The sequence below is a fragment of the Nicotiana tabacum genome, chromosome 12 (genome assembly GCF_000715075.1).
Source record: "Nicotiana tabacum cultivar K326 chromosome 12, ASM71507v2, whole genome shotgun sequence".
Lineage (NCBI taxonomy): Eukaryota > Viridiplantae > Streptophyta > Magnoliopsida > Solanales > Solanaceae > Nicotiana > Nicotiana tabacum.
In genome coordinates this window covers 9,736,820-9,759,147 of record NC_134091.1, presented here as the reverse complement: position 1 = coordinate 9,759,147, position 22,328 = coordinate 9,736,820, and the positions used below count along the sequence as shown (strand labels likewise).

Here is a 22,328-nt window from a genome sequence, read left to right as displayed (position 1 = left end):
CTTTCAAATCCGACAGTTCAAGTCAAATCAGTTTATACAGTTACAATGCAGGTAATCCGGATATAGAATCTTTCAAAAATTTTACAACAATAACAGATAGCAACTAAGTGCATCAACAAATGAAAAACAAGTACAGCCTCTCAGGGAAACAGACACTCAACTCGTCACAACAGCTCAATCACTCGGCTCTCAGCCCTCAGTACTCACACTCAATAGGTACATGCGCTCACTGGGGGTGTGCAGACTCCGGAGGGACTCATATAGCCCAAGCGCTATAATCCGCACGGATAACTCATGTGCTGCACGGACAACTCACGCGCTATCGTATCATATCATGATCCGCACGGACAACTCACGTGTTACAGTATCATATTAGAATCCGCACAAACAACTCACGTGCTAAGTATAAACATCATGATTCGCACGGACAACTCACGTGCTACGGTATCTATACCTCACAACCAGGTCATCGGCCTCACTTAGTCATGTACCTCTCTAGTCTCACGACCCTCAGAAATCATAAAGATCAGTCCAAACAAAATAACATAGTGTATCAACAGGAATCAAGAAGAGACTGAGGTATGATGTGCATGTAAAACTATGACTGAGTACAAGATATAAATTAGCAAATACTTCACAGGTACGCGATCTCTGCGGGTCCCAAACGTACTATCACATAGCCTAAGCATGATTTATAACATGATTTGCATTCAAATCTCTATAACACAAAGAGAACAAGTAATTAACAATAGTCTATTTGACTTTACAGTCTCACGAACGGACTAAGTCACAATCCCCCACGGTGCACGCCCACACGCCCGTCACCTAGCATATGTGTCACCTCCCAAAATAGTCACATCATACCAAAATCTGGGGTTTCATACCCTCATGACCAGATTTAAAACTGTTACTTACCTCAAACCGCGTAAAATCCTACTCCGCAATGCCTTTGCCCCTCGAATCAATCTCCAAACGCCCCGAATCTAGCCACAAGCAGTACGATATAATTAATGTAGGATAAAAGAATCAATTCCACAAGAAAAAACACGAAATCATAAGTCAAAATCCGAAATAGGCTCAACCCAGCCCCAGGACCACATCTCGAAACCCGACAAAAGTCACAAAACCCGAAAGTCCATTCACTCACGAGTCCAATCATACCAAATTTATCAAAATCCGACATCATTTTCCCCTCCAAAATCCCAAAATTCACTCTCTAATTCCCAAGCCCTAATCTCCCAAATCACACCTCAAAAACTCACCAACTATGTGTAAAATCAGTGGGTAAACACCATTATTGAAGATAAATAGGCACAAGGAACGTACCTTAGCAAACACTTCAAAATTCTCCTCAAAATCCTCCAAACTCCGAGTTCCAAAATGTGAAAATGGTGAAAAAATCTCGAAGTCTTCTATTTATAGGTTCTGCCCGGCAACACCGCACCTGCGGACCTTCTGTTGCATCTGCGATGCCGCACCTGCGAAAATTCCATCGTAGGTATGGATCCCACCTAAGCTCCCAGATTCCTCATCTGTGGTCACATATTCGCACATGCGGGTGCGCACCTATGGGCCCTGCCTACTTTTACAATCCATTCCCACTCAGGCCTTTTTCCGCATCTGTGCCTCCCCTTCCGCATTTGCGGTTTCGCAGATGCGCTCCTAACATCGCACCTGCGCTTCCAGTCCAACCCAGCCTTGCCCGCATCTACGTCCCCCTCTTCACTTCTGCGGGGCCGCACCTGCGGGCTCCCACCGCAGGTGCGAAACACCAGAACACCAGAAGAAACCAGCAATGCCTAAGTCCAAATTTCCTTCCGATGGGCATCCGAAACACCCCCGAGGCCCCCGGGAATTCAACCAAACATACCAATAAGTCATATAACCCCATGAGAATTTAGCCGAACCTTCGAATCACTTAAAACAACATCAAAACAATAATTACACCCGGATTCAAGCCTAAAGAACTTCTAAACTTTCAAATTCCACAAACGACGCCGAAACCTACCAAACCACGTCCGATTGACCTCAAATTTTGCACACAAGTCATATTCAACATTACCGACCTACTCTAACTTTCGGAATCGGAATCCGACCCCGATATGAAAAAGTCAATCCCCCAGTCAAACTTCCCAAAATTTGACTTTCGCCATTTCAAGCCTAAATTAGCTACAGACCTCAAATTCACACTCCGGACACGCTCCTAAGTCCAAAATTACCCAACGGAGCTAACGGAACCGACAGAACTCCATTCCGGAGTCATCTCCACACAATTACGAGTATGGTCAAAATCCTAAGACTTAAGCTTCTGTTTTAGGGACTAAGTGTCCCAAATCACTCCAAAACCAAAAACAAGACCTTCCGACAATTCACATAAGCAAAAACAGATACAGGGAAAGCTAGTAAATAGGGGATCAGGGCCAATACACTCAAAATGACTGGTCGGGTCGTTACATCCTCTCCCTCTTAAAACAATCGATTGTCCTCAAACGAGCATAAAGACATACCTGAAGTGGTGGAAAGATGAGGATAACGACTACGCATATCCTGCTCGGTCTCCCAAGGCGCCTCCTCGACCGGCTGACCCCTCCACCGAACCTTCATAGAAGCAATCTTCTTCGACCTCAGCTTTCGAACCTGCCTATATAAGATCGCCATAAGCTCCTCAATATAAGATAAATCCTTCATGGGTAACACTCGGAGCAAGACCCGCTCTCCAACCATGAATGCAACATCGCGAACCTTCCGATCTGTATAACTCTTCTTTCTGGACTAGGCTGCGCGTAGTCTATCCTGAATCACCCTAACCTTCTCCAGAGCATCCTGAACCAAGTCTGTACCCAAAAATCTAGCCTCGCCTGGCTCGAACCAACCTACTGGAGACCTACACCGCCTACCATACAGAGCCTCATATGATGCCATCTGGATGTTTGACTGGTAACTGTTGTTGTAAGCAGACTCCGCTAGAGGCAAGAACTGATCCCATGAATCCTCATGCTCCATTACACACGCACGAAGCAAATCCTCTAATATCTAAATAGTGCGCTCGGACTGCTCGTCCGTCTGAGGGTGAAATGTTGTTCTCAACTCCACTCGAGTACCCAACTTATGATGTACGACCCTCCAGAACCATGATATAAACTGCGTACCCTGACCAGAAATAATAGATACCGGTACGCCATAAAGCTTGACGATCTCGTGGATATACACTCGAGCCAGCTGCTCGGAAGAATAGGTAGTCATCACAGGAATGAAATGAGCTGACTTGGTCAGCCGGTCCACAATCACCCAAACCGCATCAAACTTTCGATGAGTCCGTGGAAGCCCAACAACGAAATCTAAAGTGATCCGCTCCCATTTCCACTCCGGAATCTCTAACTTCTGAAGCGACCCACCTGGTCAATGATGCTCATACTTTACATCCTGGCAATTTAGGCACCGAGCTACATACTCCACTACATCCTTCTTCATTCTCCTCCACCAGTAATGTTGTCTCAAGTCCTGATACATCTTCGCGACACCCGGATGAATAGAATACCGCGAACTGTGAGCCTCCTAGAGAATCAGCTCAAGCTAACCATCTACATTGGGCACACGTATCTTGTCCTGTATCCTCAATGAACTATCATCCCCAATAGTGACATTCTTAGCATCACCGTCCTGGACCATGTCCTTAAGGACAAGCAGATGGGGGTCATCATACTGACGCTTCCTGATGCGATCGTAAAGAGAAGAACGAGAGACCACATAAACCAATACTCGACTCGGCTCAAAAACATCCAATCTAACAAACTAGCTAGCTAAGGTCTGAACATCCAATGCCAATGGCCTCTCTGCTGCTAAAAGATATGCTAAGCTCCCCAAACTCTCCGCCCGGTGACTCAAGGCATCGGCCACCACATTGGCCTTCCCCGGATGGTATAAAATGGTGATATTATAGTCCTTAAGAAGCTCCAACCACCTCCACTGATGCAAGTTAAGATCCTTCTGTTTGAACAGATACTGCAAACTCCGATGATCAGTGTAATCTCACAATGGACATCGTAAAAATAGTGCCGCCAAGAACAATAGCTGCTAACTCAAGGTCGTGGACATGATAGTTCTTCTCATGGGGCTTCAACTGGCGCGAAGCATAAGCAATCACTCTACCCTCATGCATCAGAACACACCCAATACCGATCCGCGAGGCATCACAATACACTATGTAAGAACCAGAAGCTGATGGTAGAATTAGAACTGGAGTCGTGGTCAAAGTAGTCTTAAACTTCTGAAAGCTCTCCTCGCACTCATCCAACCATCTGAAAGGAGCAATAGATGAGAAACCCTCCACAAAATAACGGTAATAGCCCGCCAACCCAAGAAAGCTCCGAATCTCTATGGCTGAGGACCGTCTGGGCCAACTCTGCACCGCTTCTATCTTCTTTGGATCCACCTAAATACCCTCACTTGACACCACGTTCCCCAAGAATGCCACTGAACTGAGCCAAAACTCACAGTTGGAGAACTTTGCATAAAGCTTCTCCTCCCTCAATCGCTGTAACACAATCCTCAGATGCTGAGCATGATCCTCCTGGCTACGAGAGTACACCAGGATGTCATCAATGAATACAATAACGAATGAGTCAAGATAAGGCTAAAACACACTGTTCATCAGATGCATGAACGTTGTTGGGGCATTGGTCAGCCCAAAAGATATCACAAGGAACTCATAATGGCCATATCGGGTCCTAAAAGCTGTCTTAAGAATATTTGAGTCCCGAATCTTCAGTTGTTGATACCCTGGCCTCAAATCAATCTTGGAGAACATCATCGCTCCCTGAAGCTGGTCAAACAAATCATCAATTCACAGCAAATGATACTTGTTCTTGATTGTGACCTTGTTCAACTATTTGTAATCAATGCACATTCTCATAGTACCATCCTTCTTCTTCACAAATAGAACTGGTGCACCCCAAGGTGACACGCTAGGCCAAATAAACCCCTTATCAAGGAGTTCCTGAAATTGATCCTTCAACTCCATCAACTCAGTCGGTGCCATACCGTACGGTGGAATAGAAATAGGCTGAGTTCCCGGCATCAAATCAATACCAAAATCAATATCCCTGTCGGGCGGCATGCCCGACAGGTCTGTAGGAAATACATCCGGGAAATTTTGCACCACCGGAACAGAATCAATAGCAGGGGTCTCTGCATTAACATCTCTCACAAAGGCCAGATAAGATAGACAATCCTTCTCAACCATCCGCTGAGCTTTCAAGTATGAAATCACTCTACTGGGAACATAGTCTATAGAGCCACTCCACTAAACCCTCGGCAACCCCGGCATCTCCAATGTCATGGTCTTAGCGTGACAATCTAGAACAACATGACATGGAGACAACCAATCCATACCCAAAATCACGTCAAAATCGACCATACTAAGCAACAAGAGATCCACTCTAGTATCCAGACTCCCAATAGTCACCACACATGACCTATATACACGGTCAACAATGATAGTATCGCCCACTGAAGTAGATACACGAACAGATGCAACTAGAGACTCACGGGGCATAACTAGATAATGAACGAAATACAAGGACACATATGAATAAGTGGAACCGGGGTCAAATAATACAGAGGCATCTCTATGGAAAACTGAGACAATACCTGTAATCACAACATCTGAAGTAATGACATCAGGTCTGGCAGGGAAAGTATAGAAACGGGCCTGACCACCCCCTGATCGGCCTCCCCCTCTCGGGCGACCCCTAGCTGACTGGGCCCCACCTCGAGCTAGTTGGACGGGTGGTGGAGCTACTGGTGCTAGTGTCATCGGCTGAGTACTCTGCTGTGGAGCACCACTCAACAACCTGGGGCAATCTTTCCTAATGTGACCAAAATCTCTGCACTCGAAACAACCTCTTCTCTGACGGAACTGCTGCTCCTGATGCCTAGAGAAACTACTTGTGGAAACTTGAGCTGACGAGGCATGGCGAGAACTCTGTGCTGGTAGTGAACTGAACGACGACTGGCCCTGCTGATGACCGTATGACTCGTGGCCAGATGATGCACCACGGTGGACTGGGCGAGCCATCTGAGCATGTCTGAAAGGACGACCCCTACCGTGGTAGAACTACCCCCAGAAGGAACACCGTTAAATCCACCTTGTCCACGAGGCCTCTTGGCTTCCCTCTCAACCCGCTCCTGGTTGCGAACCATCCCAATCTAACGAGCAATGTTGACAACCTCGTCGAAAGTAGCACCAGACACTCTCTCTAGTCATAAGCAAACACAGCTGAAAAGTGAGGCCATCTATGAACCTCCCGATCCTCTCTTTGTCTGTGGGAACCAATCAGATAGCATGACGGGCCAACTCTGAAAATCTCATCTCATACGGCATCACAGACATATCACCCTGACAAAGCTGCTTGAACTACCTGCGCAGCTTCTCTCTATGGGACCGAGGCATAAACTTCTCCAGGAATAGACCGGAGAACTGCTGCCATGTAAGGGGCGCTGCGCCGACCGGCCTACGCCTCTCGTAAGCCTCCCACCAACTGAAGGCAGCCCCAGAGAACTGAAAAATAGTGAATGAGACCCCACTGGCCTCTAGAATACCTGTTGTACGGAGTATCCTCTGACACATGTCCAAGAAGCCCTGTGCATCCTCTCCCTCGGTACTACTGAAAGATGGAGGCTGGAGTATCCCAAACCTCTCCCTACATCAGGCTCATCATCAAGCATGACAAATACCACAGAGTCCTGAGCAGCTGTAACCGGCTAGGCTGGTGGTGCCCCCGGTGTTTGGAATCCCTGTACCACCTGCTCTGGTGTGAAGCCGGCGGGAGTCTGAGCACCTCCCAACCTGAGAAGTGGCTGCTGCGGCCGGAACAGAGACCGCCTGAGCAAGACTGGTACATGCAGTCAGAATCTGAGCTAAGGCATCATAAAGTCCTGGAATCACAATAGGCACAGGTGGTGCCTGAGCTGGTCCTACTGGCTCATCCACAACTGGAGCCTGCTCCTGAAGTGAGGCAACTAGTGGATCTGCAGGTGCTGTCCTAGCTGCGGTGCGAGCTGCACCTCTGCCCCTACCGTGGCCTCTACCGTGACCTCGACCTCTTATGGCCCTGGCTAGAGGAACTAGTGGCTGTCCGTCCTATCCCGTAGTATGAGTCCTCACCATCTGTGAAAGAATGAAACAACATGTGTTTAGTCACCGGAATCAACAGATTTGCACGACAAGAATTCAAGAATGTGAAGTTTTTCCTAAGGGGTCGGCAGCCTCTCGAAGATAAGTACAGACGTCTCCGTACGGATCCGCAAGACTCTACTAAACCTTCTCATTACTCGCGAGAGCTATGTAACCTAGGCTCTAATACCAACTTATCACGGCCCAAAACCTAACCCGTCGTGATGGTGCCTATCGTGATACTAGGCAAGCCAACATCTCCAAAATAATTTTCAACATTTAACAAAAATGAATTAATATATTTAAAATAACCGGAGTCTTTCATAAAAACGGAATAAAAACCAAAGCAAAAGTGCGGAAAAATAGCCCGACATCGGGGTGTCACTGAGTCACGAGCATCTAGATATCCAGTCTAATACAAATAGTGTCTAAGTATCAATACAGAAAGAAAGAAAAATATAGAAGGATAGAGAAGTCTGCGGATGTCGGCAGCTACCTTGTAGTCTCCGGTACTCGATCGCGCACGAACTCAACGACCTTAATGATCAAACACACCTGGATCTGCACATGAAGTACAGGGTGTAGCATGAGTACAACTAACTCAGCAAGTAACATAAACAAATAAGGAACTGAGAAGGTAGTGACGAGCTATACAAATACAGTTTATTTTCAATAATTCCAGCAAAGAATAGACATGCTTTCAAATTCGGCAGTTCAAGTCAAATCAGTTTATACAGTTACATTGCAAGTAATCCGGATATAGAATCTTTCAGAAATTTCACAACAATGATAGATAGCAACTAAGTACATCAACAAATGAAAAACCAGTACAGTCTTTCAGGGAAACAAACACTCAACTCGTTACAACAGCTCAATCACTCGGCTCTCAGCCCTCAGTACTCACACTCAATAGGTACCTGCGCTCACTGGGGGTGTGCCGACTCCGGAGGGGCTCCTACAGCCCAAGTGTTATAATCCGCACAGACAACTCACATACTGTATGGACAACTCACGTGCTATCGTATCATATCAAGATATGCACGATCAACTCACGTGCTACAGTATCATATCAGAATCCGCACGGACAACTCACGTACCAAGTATAAACATCATGATTCGCATGGACAACTCACGTACTATGGTATCTATACCTCACAACCAGGCCATCAGTTTCACTCAGTCATGTAACTCTCTAGTCTCATGGCCCTCAGAAATCATAAAGATCAGCCCAAGCAAAATAACATAGCATATCAACAGGAATCAAAAAGAGACTAAGGTATGATGTGCAAGTAAAACTATGACTGAGTACAAGACAACAATTAGCAAATAATTCATAGGTACGCAACCTCTGCGGGTCCCAACCGTACTATCACATAGCCTAAGCATGATTTCTAACATGATTTACAGTCAAATCTCTATAACACAGAGAAAACAGGTAATTAACAATAGTCTATTTGACTTTACAGTCTCACGGGACGGACCAAGTCACAATCCCCCACGGTGCACGCCCACACGCCCGTCACCTAGCATGCGCGTCACCTCCCAAAATAGTCACATCATACCAAAATCCGGGGTTTCATACCCTCAGGACCAGATTTAAAACTGTTACTTACCTCAAACCGCGCAAAATCCTACTCTGCAATGCCTTTGCCCTTCAAATCAATCTCCAGACGCCCCGAATCTAGCCACAAGCAGTACGATATAATTAATGTAGGCTAAAATAATCAATTCCACAAGAAAAATACGAAATCATAAGTCAAAATCCGAAATAGGCTCAACCTGGTTCCACGGGCCCACGTCTCGAAATCCAACAAAAGTCACAAAATTCGAAAGTACATTCACTCACGAGTCTAACCATACCAAATTTATCAAAATTTGACATCATTTTCCCCTCCAAAATCCCAAAATTTACTCTCCAATTCCCAAGCCCTAATCTCCCAAATGTCACCTAAAAAACTCACAAACTAGATGTAAAATCAGTGGGTAAACACCATTATTGAAGACAAATAGGCACAAGGAACGTACCTCAGCAAACACTTCAAAATTCTCCTCAAACGCCTCCAAAATTCGAGTTCCAAAATGTGAAAATGGTGAAAAAATATCGAAGTCTTCTATTTATAGGTTCTGCCGAGCAAAACCGCACCTGCGGACCTTCTGTCGCATCTGCGATGCCGCACCTGCGAAAATTCTATCACAGGTGTGGATCCCACTTAAGATCCCAGATTCCGCATCTGCGGTCATATATTCGCACCTGCTGGCCCTGTCCGCTTCTACGATCCATTCCCACTCAGGCCTTGGCTCATGATCAACGGATATCTTAGACCTGTCATCAGCCCTGATGGGGTAAACAGACCCGTACGGAGCTCCGAGTTGGTCGACCTCGACCCTAATCTTTGACTGGTACCTGTTATGGACGTCGGCCCAGGTCACCGCCGGGCACTCTACCAAATTTTGTTTTAGCTGTTGAGAGGCCAAGTAATTTCGGGGGTTAAGCCCCTGAGTGAATGCCTGGACGGCCCAATCATCTGCAACCGGAGGCAAGTCCATCCGTTCCATCTGGAACATTGGCACGAACTCCCTCAGTATCTCGTTGTCTATTTGTTTAACCTTGAAAAGGTCTAACTTTCTGGTCTCGACCTTGATGGCCCTGACATGGGCTTTTATGAAAGCATCTGCAAGTATAGAAAAAGGGTCAATGGAATTTTGGGGTAAGTTGTGATACCATATCATTGCTCCTTTGGACAAAGTCTCCCCAAACTTCTTCAGTAACACCGACTCAATTCATTGTCTTCCAAGTTGTTCCCATTGATTGGGCACGTATAGGAGGTCACATGCTCATTTGGATCTGTGGTTCCGTTATACTTGGGGATATAAGGCATACGAAACCTCTTCGGGATTGGCTTCAGTGCCGCGCTCGGAGGAAAAGGCTTCTGGATAAATTTCTTGAAATCCGGTCCCTTCAATATCGGGGGTGCTCCCGAGGTTTAATCGACCCTAAAATTGTATATTTCCACCTTTTTGTCATTAGCCTCAATTTTCTTCTCACTTGACTCCAGCCGCTTCGTTAATGCTTCAATCATTTTCATTATCTCGGGGTTGACCCCGGGCTCGGCTTCACCTGGTCTCTCGATGATTTATTCATTTCTTCAGGTGCTTTCCTAGGATTGTTCGGGCTCGACCCTGCTAGAGGCATGTCCTTGATTCTGTAGCTACGCTATTGCCACCTGTTGAGCCTGCAATATTTCGAAGATTAGCCGCAGGCTTACCCCATCACCTTCGCCTTCGGGTGCTTCTCGAGCTGTTAGTCGGGCTCCTCCACAAATACTGTTTTCGGGACCAGTTGGCAAATTAACGTCGATGGCCACCTGCGAGTTAGCATCGACCTGATCGGCAATTGGGACACCGTTGGGATCAGTAGGAGGCACCTCGTTGCTAGACACCAAATTGTTATTTTCTTCATGATGGCCAGACTCAGCATCAACGTTCAAGCGAGTAGACCGAGAGTTCGACATTTTTGGGCTAACCTGAAATTAAGACTTTAAAGAACAAGCATAAAATATGGTGTGTTATGGAGATTCGTATCAAACTATCACGATGATGATCACATCGTTCACCTTCCATAGGTCTCGATACGAAGGACTCCCACCCTAGATTTCGATCTCGTGCGTCCATGCCCTTCTTCCGTTTTCTTCATCAAAAAATTGGGATATGCATTACCCCCAATTTTACCCGTATACAACAATAATAATTCTTCAATTCTCACTTAATAATGGTTAGGCATGTGAATTCTCACTATCTTTTCTCCTCCGTCTTGCATATTTTATCTCAATACTTAAAAAATTGTTCTTTTAGGACACGGCTTCAAATTAAGAATTCTTTGATTAAATCGTTGATGCATTCCTACCTCGACTTACAATCTTTACTAAAGCTGAAAGGACATGCACATGTCAAATACTATACCTAATTTATGTGGACTAATAAACCTTAATCCTAATGGAGTAGTTGATACTGCATATATCGACATTTTACTTCACTTGTGTATTATTTTTTCGCTATATTCTCATATATTCCAAGAGATTGTATATATATTTTCGTTTGATTTTAAATTTACCCATTCATATTCTAACACATTCAATCATCTTAGTATCACACATGTAAATAGATGCATTAGATAGAACATGAGTAAATCATCTCGTGCGACCTTTTTTATTTTTTCTTTATCTCTAAGTGCATTATTTGCCCCTTTCCATCATCTTAACATGTAGATTTCTATAATTCTTGTCATCCTTGCTAAACTTACAACGTAATATATTTCGTTTTACTTTTATTTGTCTTGAAATCCTCATTGTCTAAAATGCATTAGATAGAACATTACTTTTATTATTCACATAAAAATTATGATACTCTTTCTTCCTCTCTTAATATATGAAAAATGTCATTTTAAACATATTTTGACATTATAACAACGTACTTAATACATTTTAATATGCCCGAATTTATTTTAAAATAGGAAGAAATGGTGAATAATTTAATAAGATCCTACCATTAAACCTCCTATTTTACATCATTGACCCGCAAAGTTCGATTTTCATATTGACGATTTCTCCCACCCACACTAGACAGAAAAATTAGGAAAGATTCTTTTTCAGTTTTCAAGTTCAAGATAAATAAGAATACTTTAAATAAATCAAAGGTGGGCCCCTGGAATGGAACCTCCTGAAAAGGATATACTACTATATTTCACAGTACACCCCTAAACTTATTGGCGACTGACAGAAGCAACCTCTCTTTTGTTGTTATCTGCTAAAATAGTCCTCTTATTATCAACTTACAAATAAGATAATGCAGTACCAGTAGCACACGTATCATGAGGGTTAAAGTTACACGTTTCAGAATCACAACGGCTAATTTTTGCACCTACCATTTTCTCGGAGCCAATATAAACACAACTAGCTGAGCAAGAACGAAAAAAATATCCTCCTCTTCTTCCTCTTTACTCATTTTTTTTTTAATCTTTTCTCCAAATGGAACGTCTATTTCTCTTATCTCTTCTCGCTTTCGTACTTTTCTCGTCGGCGATAGCGTTCTCCGACGAGGATCCGTTGATCCGGCAAGTCGTGTCCGAAACCGACGACAGTCATCTGTTAAACGCCGAACATCACTTTTCACTTTTCAAGTCAAAGTTCGGAAAGATCTACGCTTCGGAAGAGGAACATGACCACAGGTTCAAGGTATTCAAGGCGAACCTCCGCCGTGCCCGGCGTCATCAGCTCCTTGACCCTTCTGCCGAACACGGTATTACGAAGTTCTCCGATCTTACTCCGTCGGAGTTTCGCCGGACTTACCTCGGACTTCACAAACCAAAACCTAAGTTTAACGCTGAAAAAGCTCCAATCCTCCCGACTTCCGATCTTCCAGCTGATTATGACTGGCGTGACCACGGCGCCGTCACCGGCGTAAAAAATCAGGTCTTTTTTTTTGTAGATATACTTTTCTACTACTATATGATTAATTGATTATCCACTTATATTTATTGATGGTTGAATTTGACTATGATAGGGCTCGTGCGGTTCATGCTGGTCGTTCAGTACAACAGGAGCGGTGGAAGGAGCTCACTTTTTGGCGACGGGAGAGCTGGTGAGCCTTAGTGAACAGCAGCTTGTGGACTGTGACCATGAGGTTCGTGTTTTTTCTTGCCGTTGACTTTTTAAATTTGATCGGTTCAATATTATTTAAATTTCTATATCTATATTGGAGTGCGATTTATGATGTTTTGTTGGCGCTGTTGCTTTGAGAGTTTATGATGGGTATATTGTTATGTTAGCTTTGTATGTATATCATTGAAGTTTCTTGCCAAAGCTAGTTATCTGCTTAAAGGGGTTTATAAATTAGGTCCAAATTATTGGAAAAGGATTAAAAATTACAGCTTTTTAGGTATCTATATATTGGTGCTGCCGGAATGTAAGGCAAAAGCTAATAGCTTATTTTCTTGAAGCAGCATAACAATTATACTCAATCCTACATTAGTTAGATGGGTTAAATTTCTTGAAATAAATCATACTATATAATGGGTAAATTGTTATGTTGGACTCTGTTTCATGTAAAAACTAGTTATCTGTTTCAAAGGTTAAACCATTTGGTTTTTTACTGTGGGAAAGGATTAAAGATTAAAACTTTTTCCCTGCCTGTACAATTGGGGTTGCGAGCAGTGGTTAAGACAGAAAGAAACTAGGATTGTTCTATGTTCTTTATTCTTCATTATCTCACTCTTCACTGAATTAAAACAGTTTTTTAGTTTTGGTAGAAATTACATAGAGAGACAAAAGTAAACCTAGTAGGGGATTTAGTTGAGACTGGACAAAGGCATATACCCCTGCTGCTGTAACTGATTGTGGATCTTATTGTCGTTTTTTCTTCCGCTTATTACATGTATTTGTTTTACCCTGTAATCTTAATTTAAAGTTTTTGCCTTTTGCAGTGTGACCCGGAGCAACAAGATGCTTGTGATGCAGGTTGCGGTGGTGGTCTTATGACTACTGCCTTTGAGTACACCCTGAAAGCTGGAGGTCTTCAACTGGAGAAAGACTATCCTTACACTGGCAAGGATGGCAAGTGCCACTTTGACAAGAGCAAAATTGCTGCCGCTGTGACTAACTTCAGTGTTATTGGTCTTGATGAAGACCAAATTGCTGCCAACCTGGTTAAACATGGTCCTCTTGCAGGTAGTTAGCCATTAAAGTCTCAATTTGAAGTTTTCTTTTTCCCAATGTGAATGAGAGCAGACAACCAAACTTACTATATTTCCTGTTTGTGTAAAATGCAGTGGGGATCAATGCTGCTTGGATGCAGACATACGTTGGAGGAGTTTCGTGCCCATTAATCTGCTTCAAGCGTCAGGATCACGGAGTGCTCTTGGTAGGTTATGGTTCTCATGGCTTTGCTCCTATCAGACTCAAGGAAAAGGCTTACTGGATCATCAAGAATTCTTGGGGAGAAAACTGGGGAGAGCATGGATATTACAAGATTTGCAGGGGTCACAATATCTGTGGAGTTGATGCCATGGTCTCTACTGTGACTGCTGCCCATACTACTAATCCTAACCTGTGAGATGAACTTATCCGAGGAATGTTGTCTGTGATCAAGGGTTTTACTACATTATCCTAATTTGTGTAAATATGTTATTTAGTAATGTATTGTGAACTCAAGTCTTAGATTTCATCAGCACTTTATTATCGTGCTTCAAACCACGTAGTGGGATTTGTATTTCTGTAGTTTATACTGCAAAAATGAAGTTCGAATTTTAAAGTTGTTTGTACATTGAATGCTCGAAATGTCTCTATGTCTTTCATGCTTCCAAATACTATTGAACATATTAGTACATTGCTTCAGACAACTTTCTTATGAAGCATGCACCTCTAGTTATTAAAGTTTGCTGCAAATACTAACTTGATAAACCGATAATTTTGTGTATTAAAAGTTGAGATATTTTTTGCATATATTGACCATGTTAAGTTGATTATTAACATGCCTCAAGCTCATTTGTTGGTGGATGTCAGCACTGAGTGATGTGGTATCCACTAGATATATCTATATATATAGAATGAAGGTAAAAGATAGTCAATATAGATAGGAAGAGATTGATAATGTCCAGATCCAAGGCATCTGCAGCCCAAATGTATTCGTGTAGCATTTGATTAGGTTGTCTGTATCATAAATAATGTATTCATAGTAAGTGTAGCGTTTGATTAGGTTGTCTCTATCATAAATGATGTATCCACAGAATAAAATTGACACTAGACACCCATAGATCATATCCTACCCAACGGTAACAGAAGCTGCAAAAGGCAAAAGTATAGACGGAGTCAGGATTCTTCTTAGAATAGACTAAGCTCTGAGGCCGATGCAATATTTGTTCAACTAAAGAGTTTTATAAACTACAATCTGTAATTTTACTGGATAAAATTGTGACTTTAATTTAATATGACAAAAGATAGTTTTTTTGACTTCACTATCATTATAGGTAAAGTTTTCTAGCCATACGTGAAATACCCTTCCATTTAACCCCGCATTTTTAACACAAAGCATGGAGTGCAATGAGTTGAGTGATCAAAATATCGCGGTTGAACTATCAAATTTAAATAAGCAGCTATGCAATGAAACTAGGAAGTTTTGAAGACGCATTATCCAAATGCAGACTTATAAATCGCATTTGATTTAAGTCGCATTAATTACGATTTATACACTGATACGAATTAAGAAATATGAACTAATTTGTAATTGACGCCATTGTAACCTTCTGATAATCAACTGGCATTCAAATGGAATTTTCCCAGGCGCAGATCTTTGGCTGCAGTGTACCTAGAACCTCTACTGACACTAAAATTGGAAGAAATCCATGCTCAATTACACCAATAGTTATGAACAAACAATTTTTGAGTTGCAACATCTATGATAGAATTTAATTTTCATCCTCATCAATTGAGCCAAACGATGATGTAGAGAACTTGTATCCACCCAGCCTGATTAGACAAGGAACATCAGACCCATCTTTTTCCTTGTCCTTAATTTTAGTTTAAAAACTTTTCTTGGGTATTGTTTCTCCCTTTTTGGCTAGTAAAAAAATTGCATGTTCCACTATTTCTAAAACAAACAGGGACTTAAAACGAATCATTTAGCAAATTAAAAAAATAAACAAGCATTTTGTGCTTTAACAGCGCCCGTTGTAGCATGTAACATAGTTGCAGACTTAAGAATCGATTGTTGCAAGCTTAAATGCTAGCAAACTGTACTATTATAAAGCCATGCCTATCAGATTCATTTAACGAATAGAATTATCAAATAAAATTCAATTCAGAAGAAATATTACACTTCTAAATGAAGAGGTTTGGTGAATTTTAGAACTCTCTTTTTCTTCTAAGGACATGCATGATGATTGGTGACACACATAAAGTGCGCTAAACAAAATGAAAACCAACAGCTCAATGTTTTTTATGGGACAATGATAAATGAAAAAAGAATGTCACTAACTGTCTAGGATTGCTAGATTTCCCTTCACTTCTAACGATGGGTAAAAATCGAATGCGTGAGTTAAAGCATTCGGCAATCTGATAATTCTTAAATTTTCAGTTTTAACATCAAATGCAACTATGAATTTACCGTAGCGATCCACCATATAGATAACTCCATTAACGCAAACTCCCTCCTGATATGAAAGAAAATCATCAGTGATACTTTTGATCTCTCACCATGATTCATCTATACCTAAAGTGAAAACCCAGCTTCTTGTTGACCGTATTGATGTATCTTTCCCTATCAAGTTTTCTAGTTATTGACTAGTTATTTCTGCTGTTCCTTGTTGTAAATACTTGAGGTAGGTAACCATTGCACATTTATCTTTGCAAACTTCTGTTTTAGTCTAGTTTTTATGTTGGGTCTTTAATTGGGCTACAGGTACAAAATGGGTCACTGCGGCCTTTTCTCTTGAAACCTTTACACAAATAGCCGGCTGAATATATTATTTATTTTTTCTAGCCGATATACATAATGTGGTTGGATAAACGGCTATTTAGGTTAATTCTCCTTTTTTTTCTTTTTGATGGGAGTGGACTTGTACATAGTGTGGGCCTACGGGGAGAGAGTAAGATAGAAGATGTGAGAGTTTTTAAAGGATTGAACTCAACACCTAAGAAAGGCAGAGTGAAAGTATAACTATTACTCCTATGCAACTCTGATCTCATAAATTGAACCTAAGATGTGAAAGTAGTATATATTTTGTATTTCTTTTGGGGAAACCTTAGAGTCAAATTTTTACACTTAATTTTTAACTATAAGTGATTTCATAACTTTCAGATTTGAGTACCTTTTTAAATAATCATTGCCAATTTGAGTATCTTTCAGATTCACGTAGGAAGCAAACTTGACTGTGTCGTAATCGTTTTTAGAGAAAGTTTCTAAATCAATGTTATAAAATAAGGTAGATAATAAATTCCCCTAATAAGGATGATAGAACAATGAACAACAATCAAATTTTTGTGAACATAAAGACCAATGAACTAGCTACATATAGATTTAAGAAAAAAGGACCAAAAATACCCTTCAACTATATTAAACAGAGTAATTATACCCTTCTTTTGATTTTGGTCCAAATAATATCTCACAATTGCCGGTTCCCAGGTGGACCGTTAAACTGTTGAAAGGACAAGTATACGAATGCCAACTGTTCTTCAGAGAAACCCGACAGGAAAACGAACCAAAATATCAGAAGAAGATCTTTCAAACCATTGCAAAACTGGAAAACTGGCAGATGGTAGAGCTTTTCTGATATTGATGATACTGAAAGACTCAAAGACCTGTATGCCTGTACCGATAAGAACAAGAAGGAAGCCAAAGAAGCGGTGATTGCCAGTTTTTTCAAAGTGGTTGATATAATCCAAGTGAAGCTAATAAAAATTAGATAGAAAAGACAATATTACCCTTGAAGAGTGAGGCAGACATGTCGTCCAGGTATCTGCTAACTCTCCATATTAGCACACATCTGGACGACATGTCTGCTTGTTAGCTGCTACTAAAGGGTATTTTGGTTATTACTCCTAAATTTTCCTGATAGCTAACGCGTGTCAATCAACTTGACAACTGGTGCGAATACAAGAAGTCTGCGGTACTTTTGTATGACAGATAGGTCACTCTCAAACATACAGAATCTTGCTAAGATTTTAGGATGTGAAGTGGAGAACTTGCCTACAACTTACCTTGGCATGCCTTTAGGCAGAAAACACAAAGCAGGGGAAATCTGGATGGAATAGTGAAAAAAATAGGAAAAAAATTGGCTAGTTGGAAGGCTCAAACTTTATCTTTGGAAGGACGACTTACTGTTATCAATTCTGTCCTAGACTCTCTGCCTACTTATGTTATGTCCTTATTCCATTTAACTTCTAATATTCAGAAAATTTTGAACAAACTCAAGAATAAATTCTTGTGGCATGGGAATAGAGAGGGGAAATGTTACGATTTGGTGAAATGGCAAATAGCAACGCAGGAAAGAGAGGGTGAAGTGGGCATAGGGATGACAAAATTTTCCAAAACTCATTTGACCCGCCCAAGCTTTAATGGGTTTGGGCTAGAGTAATTTTGAAGATGGGCTGATTTGGGCAAGCCTAAGTTGATCCATCATAAATCATCGGCCCAAACTGACCCATCAAATGAACCCAAACTAACCCATCAACTGCCCTCCATTCATAAGTGTGAAAGTTTATATCCAAGACCCGCGCTGGAATTACTTTAACAGTAAGTCAGTAACCCCACAAATAAACCTTGTTTATACTCAAATTATATATATACAAGACTCACATTGGAACTACTTTGATAATAACCCCACAAATAAACCTAGAACCAAATAAATAGAATGTTACTCACTATCTAATGATCTCTGTTTCCGATCGCGACCGTGACCACGTTGTAAACCTTTTCCATGTGGTCATGAGAAGGGCCGGAATGGGTGGGAACAAAGAGATTTAGGGGACTTTTTTTTCTTGAGCTGCACCTCTTAATAACAAGAGGATTTTGAGCCATTTCACCTTTGTTGTGAATTTGTGGTCATTATCATTCATTAATGTATCATCAGTAGGTAAAAGCTTGGGTAAAGGAGGAAACCCAGGTCGAGGTGGTATTTTCTCTGACCACATTTTTACTTCAATAACAAAAATGGTGGAATTTTCTTCCAATGAGGTTGGTTGCAGAAATACACAAGAAATAGAAAGTTGCAGGCGATGAAGTAATTAGAAGTGTGAGAAAAGGACAGAGACCATTGAGAGAAGTACATGCAGAAATTGGGAAGGAAGAAAGGGAACAACTGTGGATAATTGATCATTGCTTCTTTCTGATTGAGTGAAACAATTTTTACACTAAAAGATATTACTGCTACTTTTGAGATTTTAAAATCTGACTACTTTCTAATCTCATAATATGACTCATTAATCTTTCAATTATTTTGAGTACCCATATCAACCGTATTTGATACTCCCTCCGTCCTAATTTATGGGATATAACTGGTGTTTATAAAAATCCGAAAAGCCGAACCAAACTGAAAATCAAACCAAACCGACCAAAAGAATCGGTACTTTTTTGGTTTGATTTGGCTTTGGTGTTAAATTTTAAAAACCGAACAAATTTAGTTAGATTTTGGTTTTAATCAAAAAATAACTGAACAAATCGAACCAAACCACCTATAGAAATAGCTATTTAAAATTTATCATTACACCTATGTATATATAGATTTTTATACAAAGTTTCTAAAATTTTATGGTACATGTTAATCGTTTGCACTTTTTGTCTAGTTCTTTGCTATTATAATAATCCAGTCCTTTGTCTTTATAGTCTAGTTGTAGTTTTCTTTTGCTAAGTACGAGAATCTATTTCATGGTAAAAAAATTATTTTTAATTGAGTCCTTAAATTATTCATCAATATCTGGTTTAATTATCATCAATATATCTTGGTAAATGATAGATTCACAAATAGTAATTAGCTTGATAGTGTTATGTTAAAAATTTAGTTGATGGAATATGTGTTTGGTGTGTATGTCTCACCTTTAAGAAAAAAACCTATAAAAAATTGAAAAATAAATAACTGAAAACCGACAAAAACAGACAAAAACCGAATCGATTAAAAACCAATTTAATTGGTTTGGTTCCAATATTTTAAAAACCGACTTACTTGGTTTGATTTCTTTTTAGGGAAAAACTGATCCAAATCGGACCATGAACACTGATCGGGTCCAAACCTACTCCACTATAGAGTGGCAAGGATAGTCGATGCAGTTTTACCCAACAAGGTCGGGATCGATTTCCACAGTGAGTTAATTTGGTTTGGAGTTAGGTGTCTAACTAATCTAGATATGCGTGTTGTTCTTAATTACACTTTCAAATATTATTGTGATTAATTCTATCCTAATTTTATACTATTGTATGCTTAGTGTAAGCTAAGTACAATATTTTTGGTAAAAGTTTTCAAGTGTTGAAAGGCACTAGGGAAGTGACTTTCGCCTAGGTGAGTATCTAATGAGTATCAAGAATCTAGGACAAGCTTGTTATGATTGGGGTCATGATATAACCATCATACATAAGTGCTCACTCTATACCTCTCGGTAGTTTGAGTGACTTTGCCCGATTTGGCTTTCACAATTCCAAATGGGTGTTCATACAATACAAGTAAAATTAGCTCAAGTCGGGTATTACTATCTCTAGGTTTAACCCTTTAATTGGGGCTATCGAACGCGAGACTCCCCTCGCGAACGCGAAGAAGGAAACCAGAAGCAGATTTCTGCAGTTTTCTTAAGTCCAACAATGATCCGTTAACCACCCGAAATCAACCCGAGCCCTCGGGGCTCTAAACCAAACATGCTCCTAAGTCCTAAAACATCATACGATTTTGCTCACGCGATCAAATTGCCAAAATAACACCTAGAACTACGAATCGGACACCAACTCAAAGGAAGTTTTCAAGAAAACTTTAAAACTTATATTTTCACAACCGGACGTCCGAATCACGTCAAATCAACTCCGATTCTCACCAAGCAGACAAGTCATAAATATTATAGTGGACTTATACCGGGCTCTGGAACCAAAATACTGACCCGAGGTCAATAAATCCAACATTAGAAATTTCTTAGAAATCATTAAGCTTTCAAGCTTTTAAGTTTTCATCAAAATTCCATATCTCGGGCTAGAGACCTCGAAATTCGATTCCAGGCATACGCCCAAGTCCCAAATCACGATACGGACCTACCAAAATTGTTAAAATACTGATCCGGGTCTGTTTGCTCAAAATGTTGACCAAAGACAACTTAGTTGAGTTTTAAAGCTCTATTTCCCATTTTAATGCATTTTTCACATAAAAACTTTCCAGAAAATTTTACGGGCTGCGCACGCAAGCCGAGGAATGATAAATGGTGCTTTTAGAGGTCTTGGAATACATAATTACTTATTAAATTTAAAGATGAATATTTTGGGTCATCACATTCTCCACCTCCAAAACAAACGTTCGTCCTCAAACGGAGTTAGAAAAAAGTACCTGAGCTGGTGAATAAGTGTGGATATTTACTCCGCATGTCTGATTCGGACTCCCAGGTAGATGCCTCTACCGGCTGACCTCTCCATTGCACTCGAACTGAAAAATAACTCTTAGACCTCAACTATCGGACTCGCCGGGCTAGAATAGCCACCGGCACCTCCTCATAAGTCAAATGTTTGTCCAATTGGACTGAGCTGAAATCTAAAACATAGGACGGATCACCATGATATTTTCGGAGCATAGACACATGGAACACCGGATGAACCGCTGATAAACTAGGTGGTAATGCAAGCTTGTAGGCTACTTCACCCACCCTTTCAAGAGTCTCAAAGGGTTCGATATATCTAGGGCTCAACTTGCCCTTCTTTCCGAACCTCATTACACCTTTCATAGGTGAAACCCAGAGCAATATTCTTTCTCCAACCATGAATGCAATATCACGAACTTTACGATCGACATAACTCTTTTGCCTAGACTGAGCTATGCGAAGTCGATCCTGAATAATTTTGACCTTATCCAAGGCATCCTGTACCAAATCGGTACCCAACAACCGAGCCTCTCCCAGTTCAAACCAACCAACTGGCGATCGGCATCGCCTTCCGTATAATGCCTTATATGGAGCCATCTGAATGCTCGATTGGTAGCTACTATTATAAGCAACTCCGCAAGTGGCAAGAAATGATCCCAAGAACCTCCAAAGTCTATAACACAAGCGCTGAGCATATCTTCCAATATCTGAATAGTGCGCTCTGACTGACAGTCTGTCTGTGGATGAAATGTTGTACTCAACTCCACCCGTGTGCCTAACTCACGCTGTACATCCCTCCAAAAATGTGAGGTAAACTGCGTACCTCGATCTGAAATAATAGACACGGGCACACCGTGAAGACGGACAATCTCACGAATATAAATTTCAGCTAACATTTCTGAAGAATAGGTAAATGCCATTGGAATGAAATGTGCTGACTTGGTCAACCTGTCCACAATGACCCAAACTACGTCAAATTTTCTCTGAGTCCGTGGGATCCCAACAACAAAATCCATAGTGATGTGCTCCCACTTCCACTCAGGAATTTCTAACTTCTGAAG

General features: G+C 41.2%; 1 protein-coding gene and 1 long non-coding RNA gene across 2 annotated transcripts; one reads left to right on the top strand and one right to left on the bottom strand.

Annotated features, from left to right (window-relative positions):
* Positions 1-12,053: 12,053 nt before the first annotated feature.
* Positions 12,054-14,560, top strand: LOC107787047 (cysteine proteinase 15A-like). The gene is given in 4 exon segments (NM_001347660.1): positions 12,054-12,642; positions 12,734-12,853; positions 13,653-13,896; positions 13,998-14,560. Coding segments are annotated over 4 exon segments (1,092 nt in total). The 5' UTR covers positions 12,054-12,198; the 3' UTR covers positions 14,282-14,560.
* A 2,590-nt stretch (positions 14,561-17,150) lies between these two features.
* LOC107787045 (uncharacterized) lies at positions 17,151-18,981 on the bottom strand. The gene is made up of 2 exons (XR_001648288.2): positions 17,647-18,981; positions 17,151-17,531 (listed from the first exon to the last, which is right to left on the bottom strand). It is a non-coding gene; the product is annotated as an uncharacterized LOC107787045 (long non-coding RNA).
* Between the last annotated feature and the right edge of the window lie 3,347 nt (positions 18,982-22,328).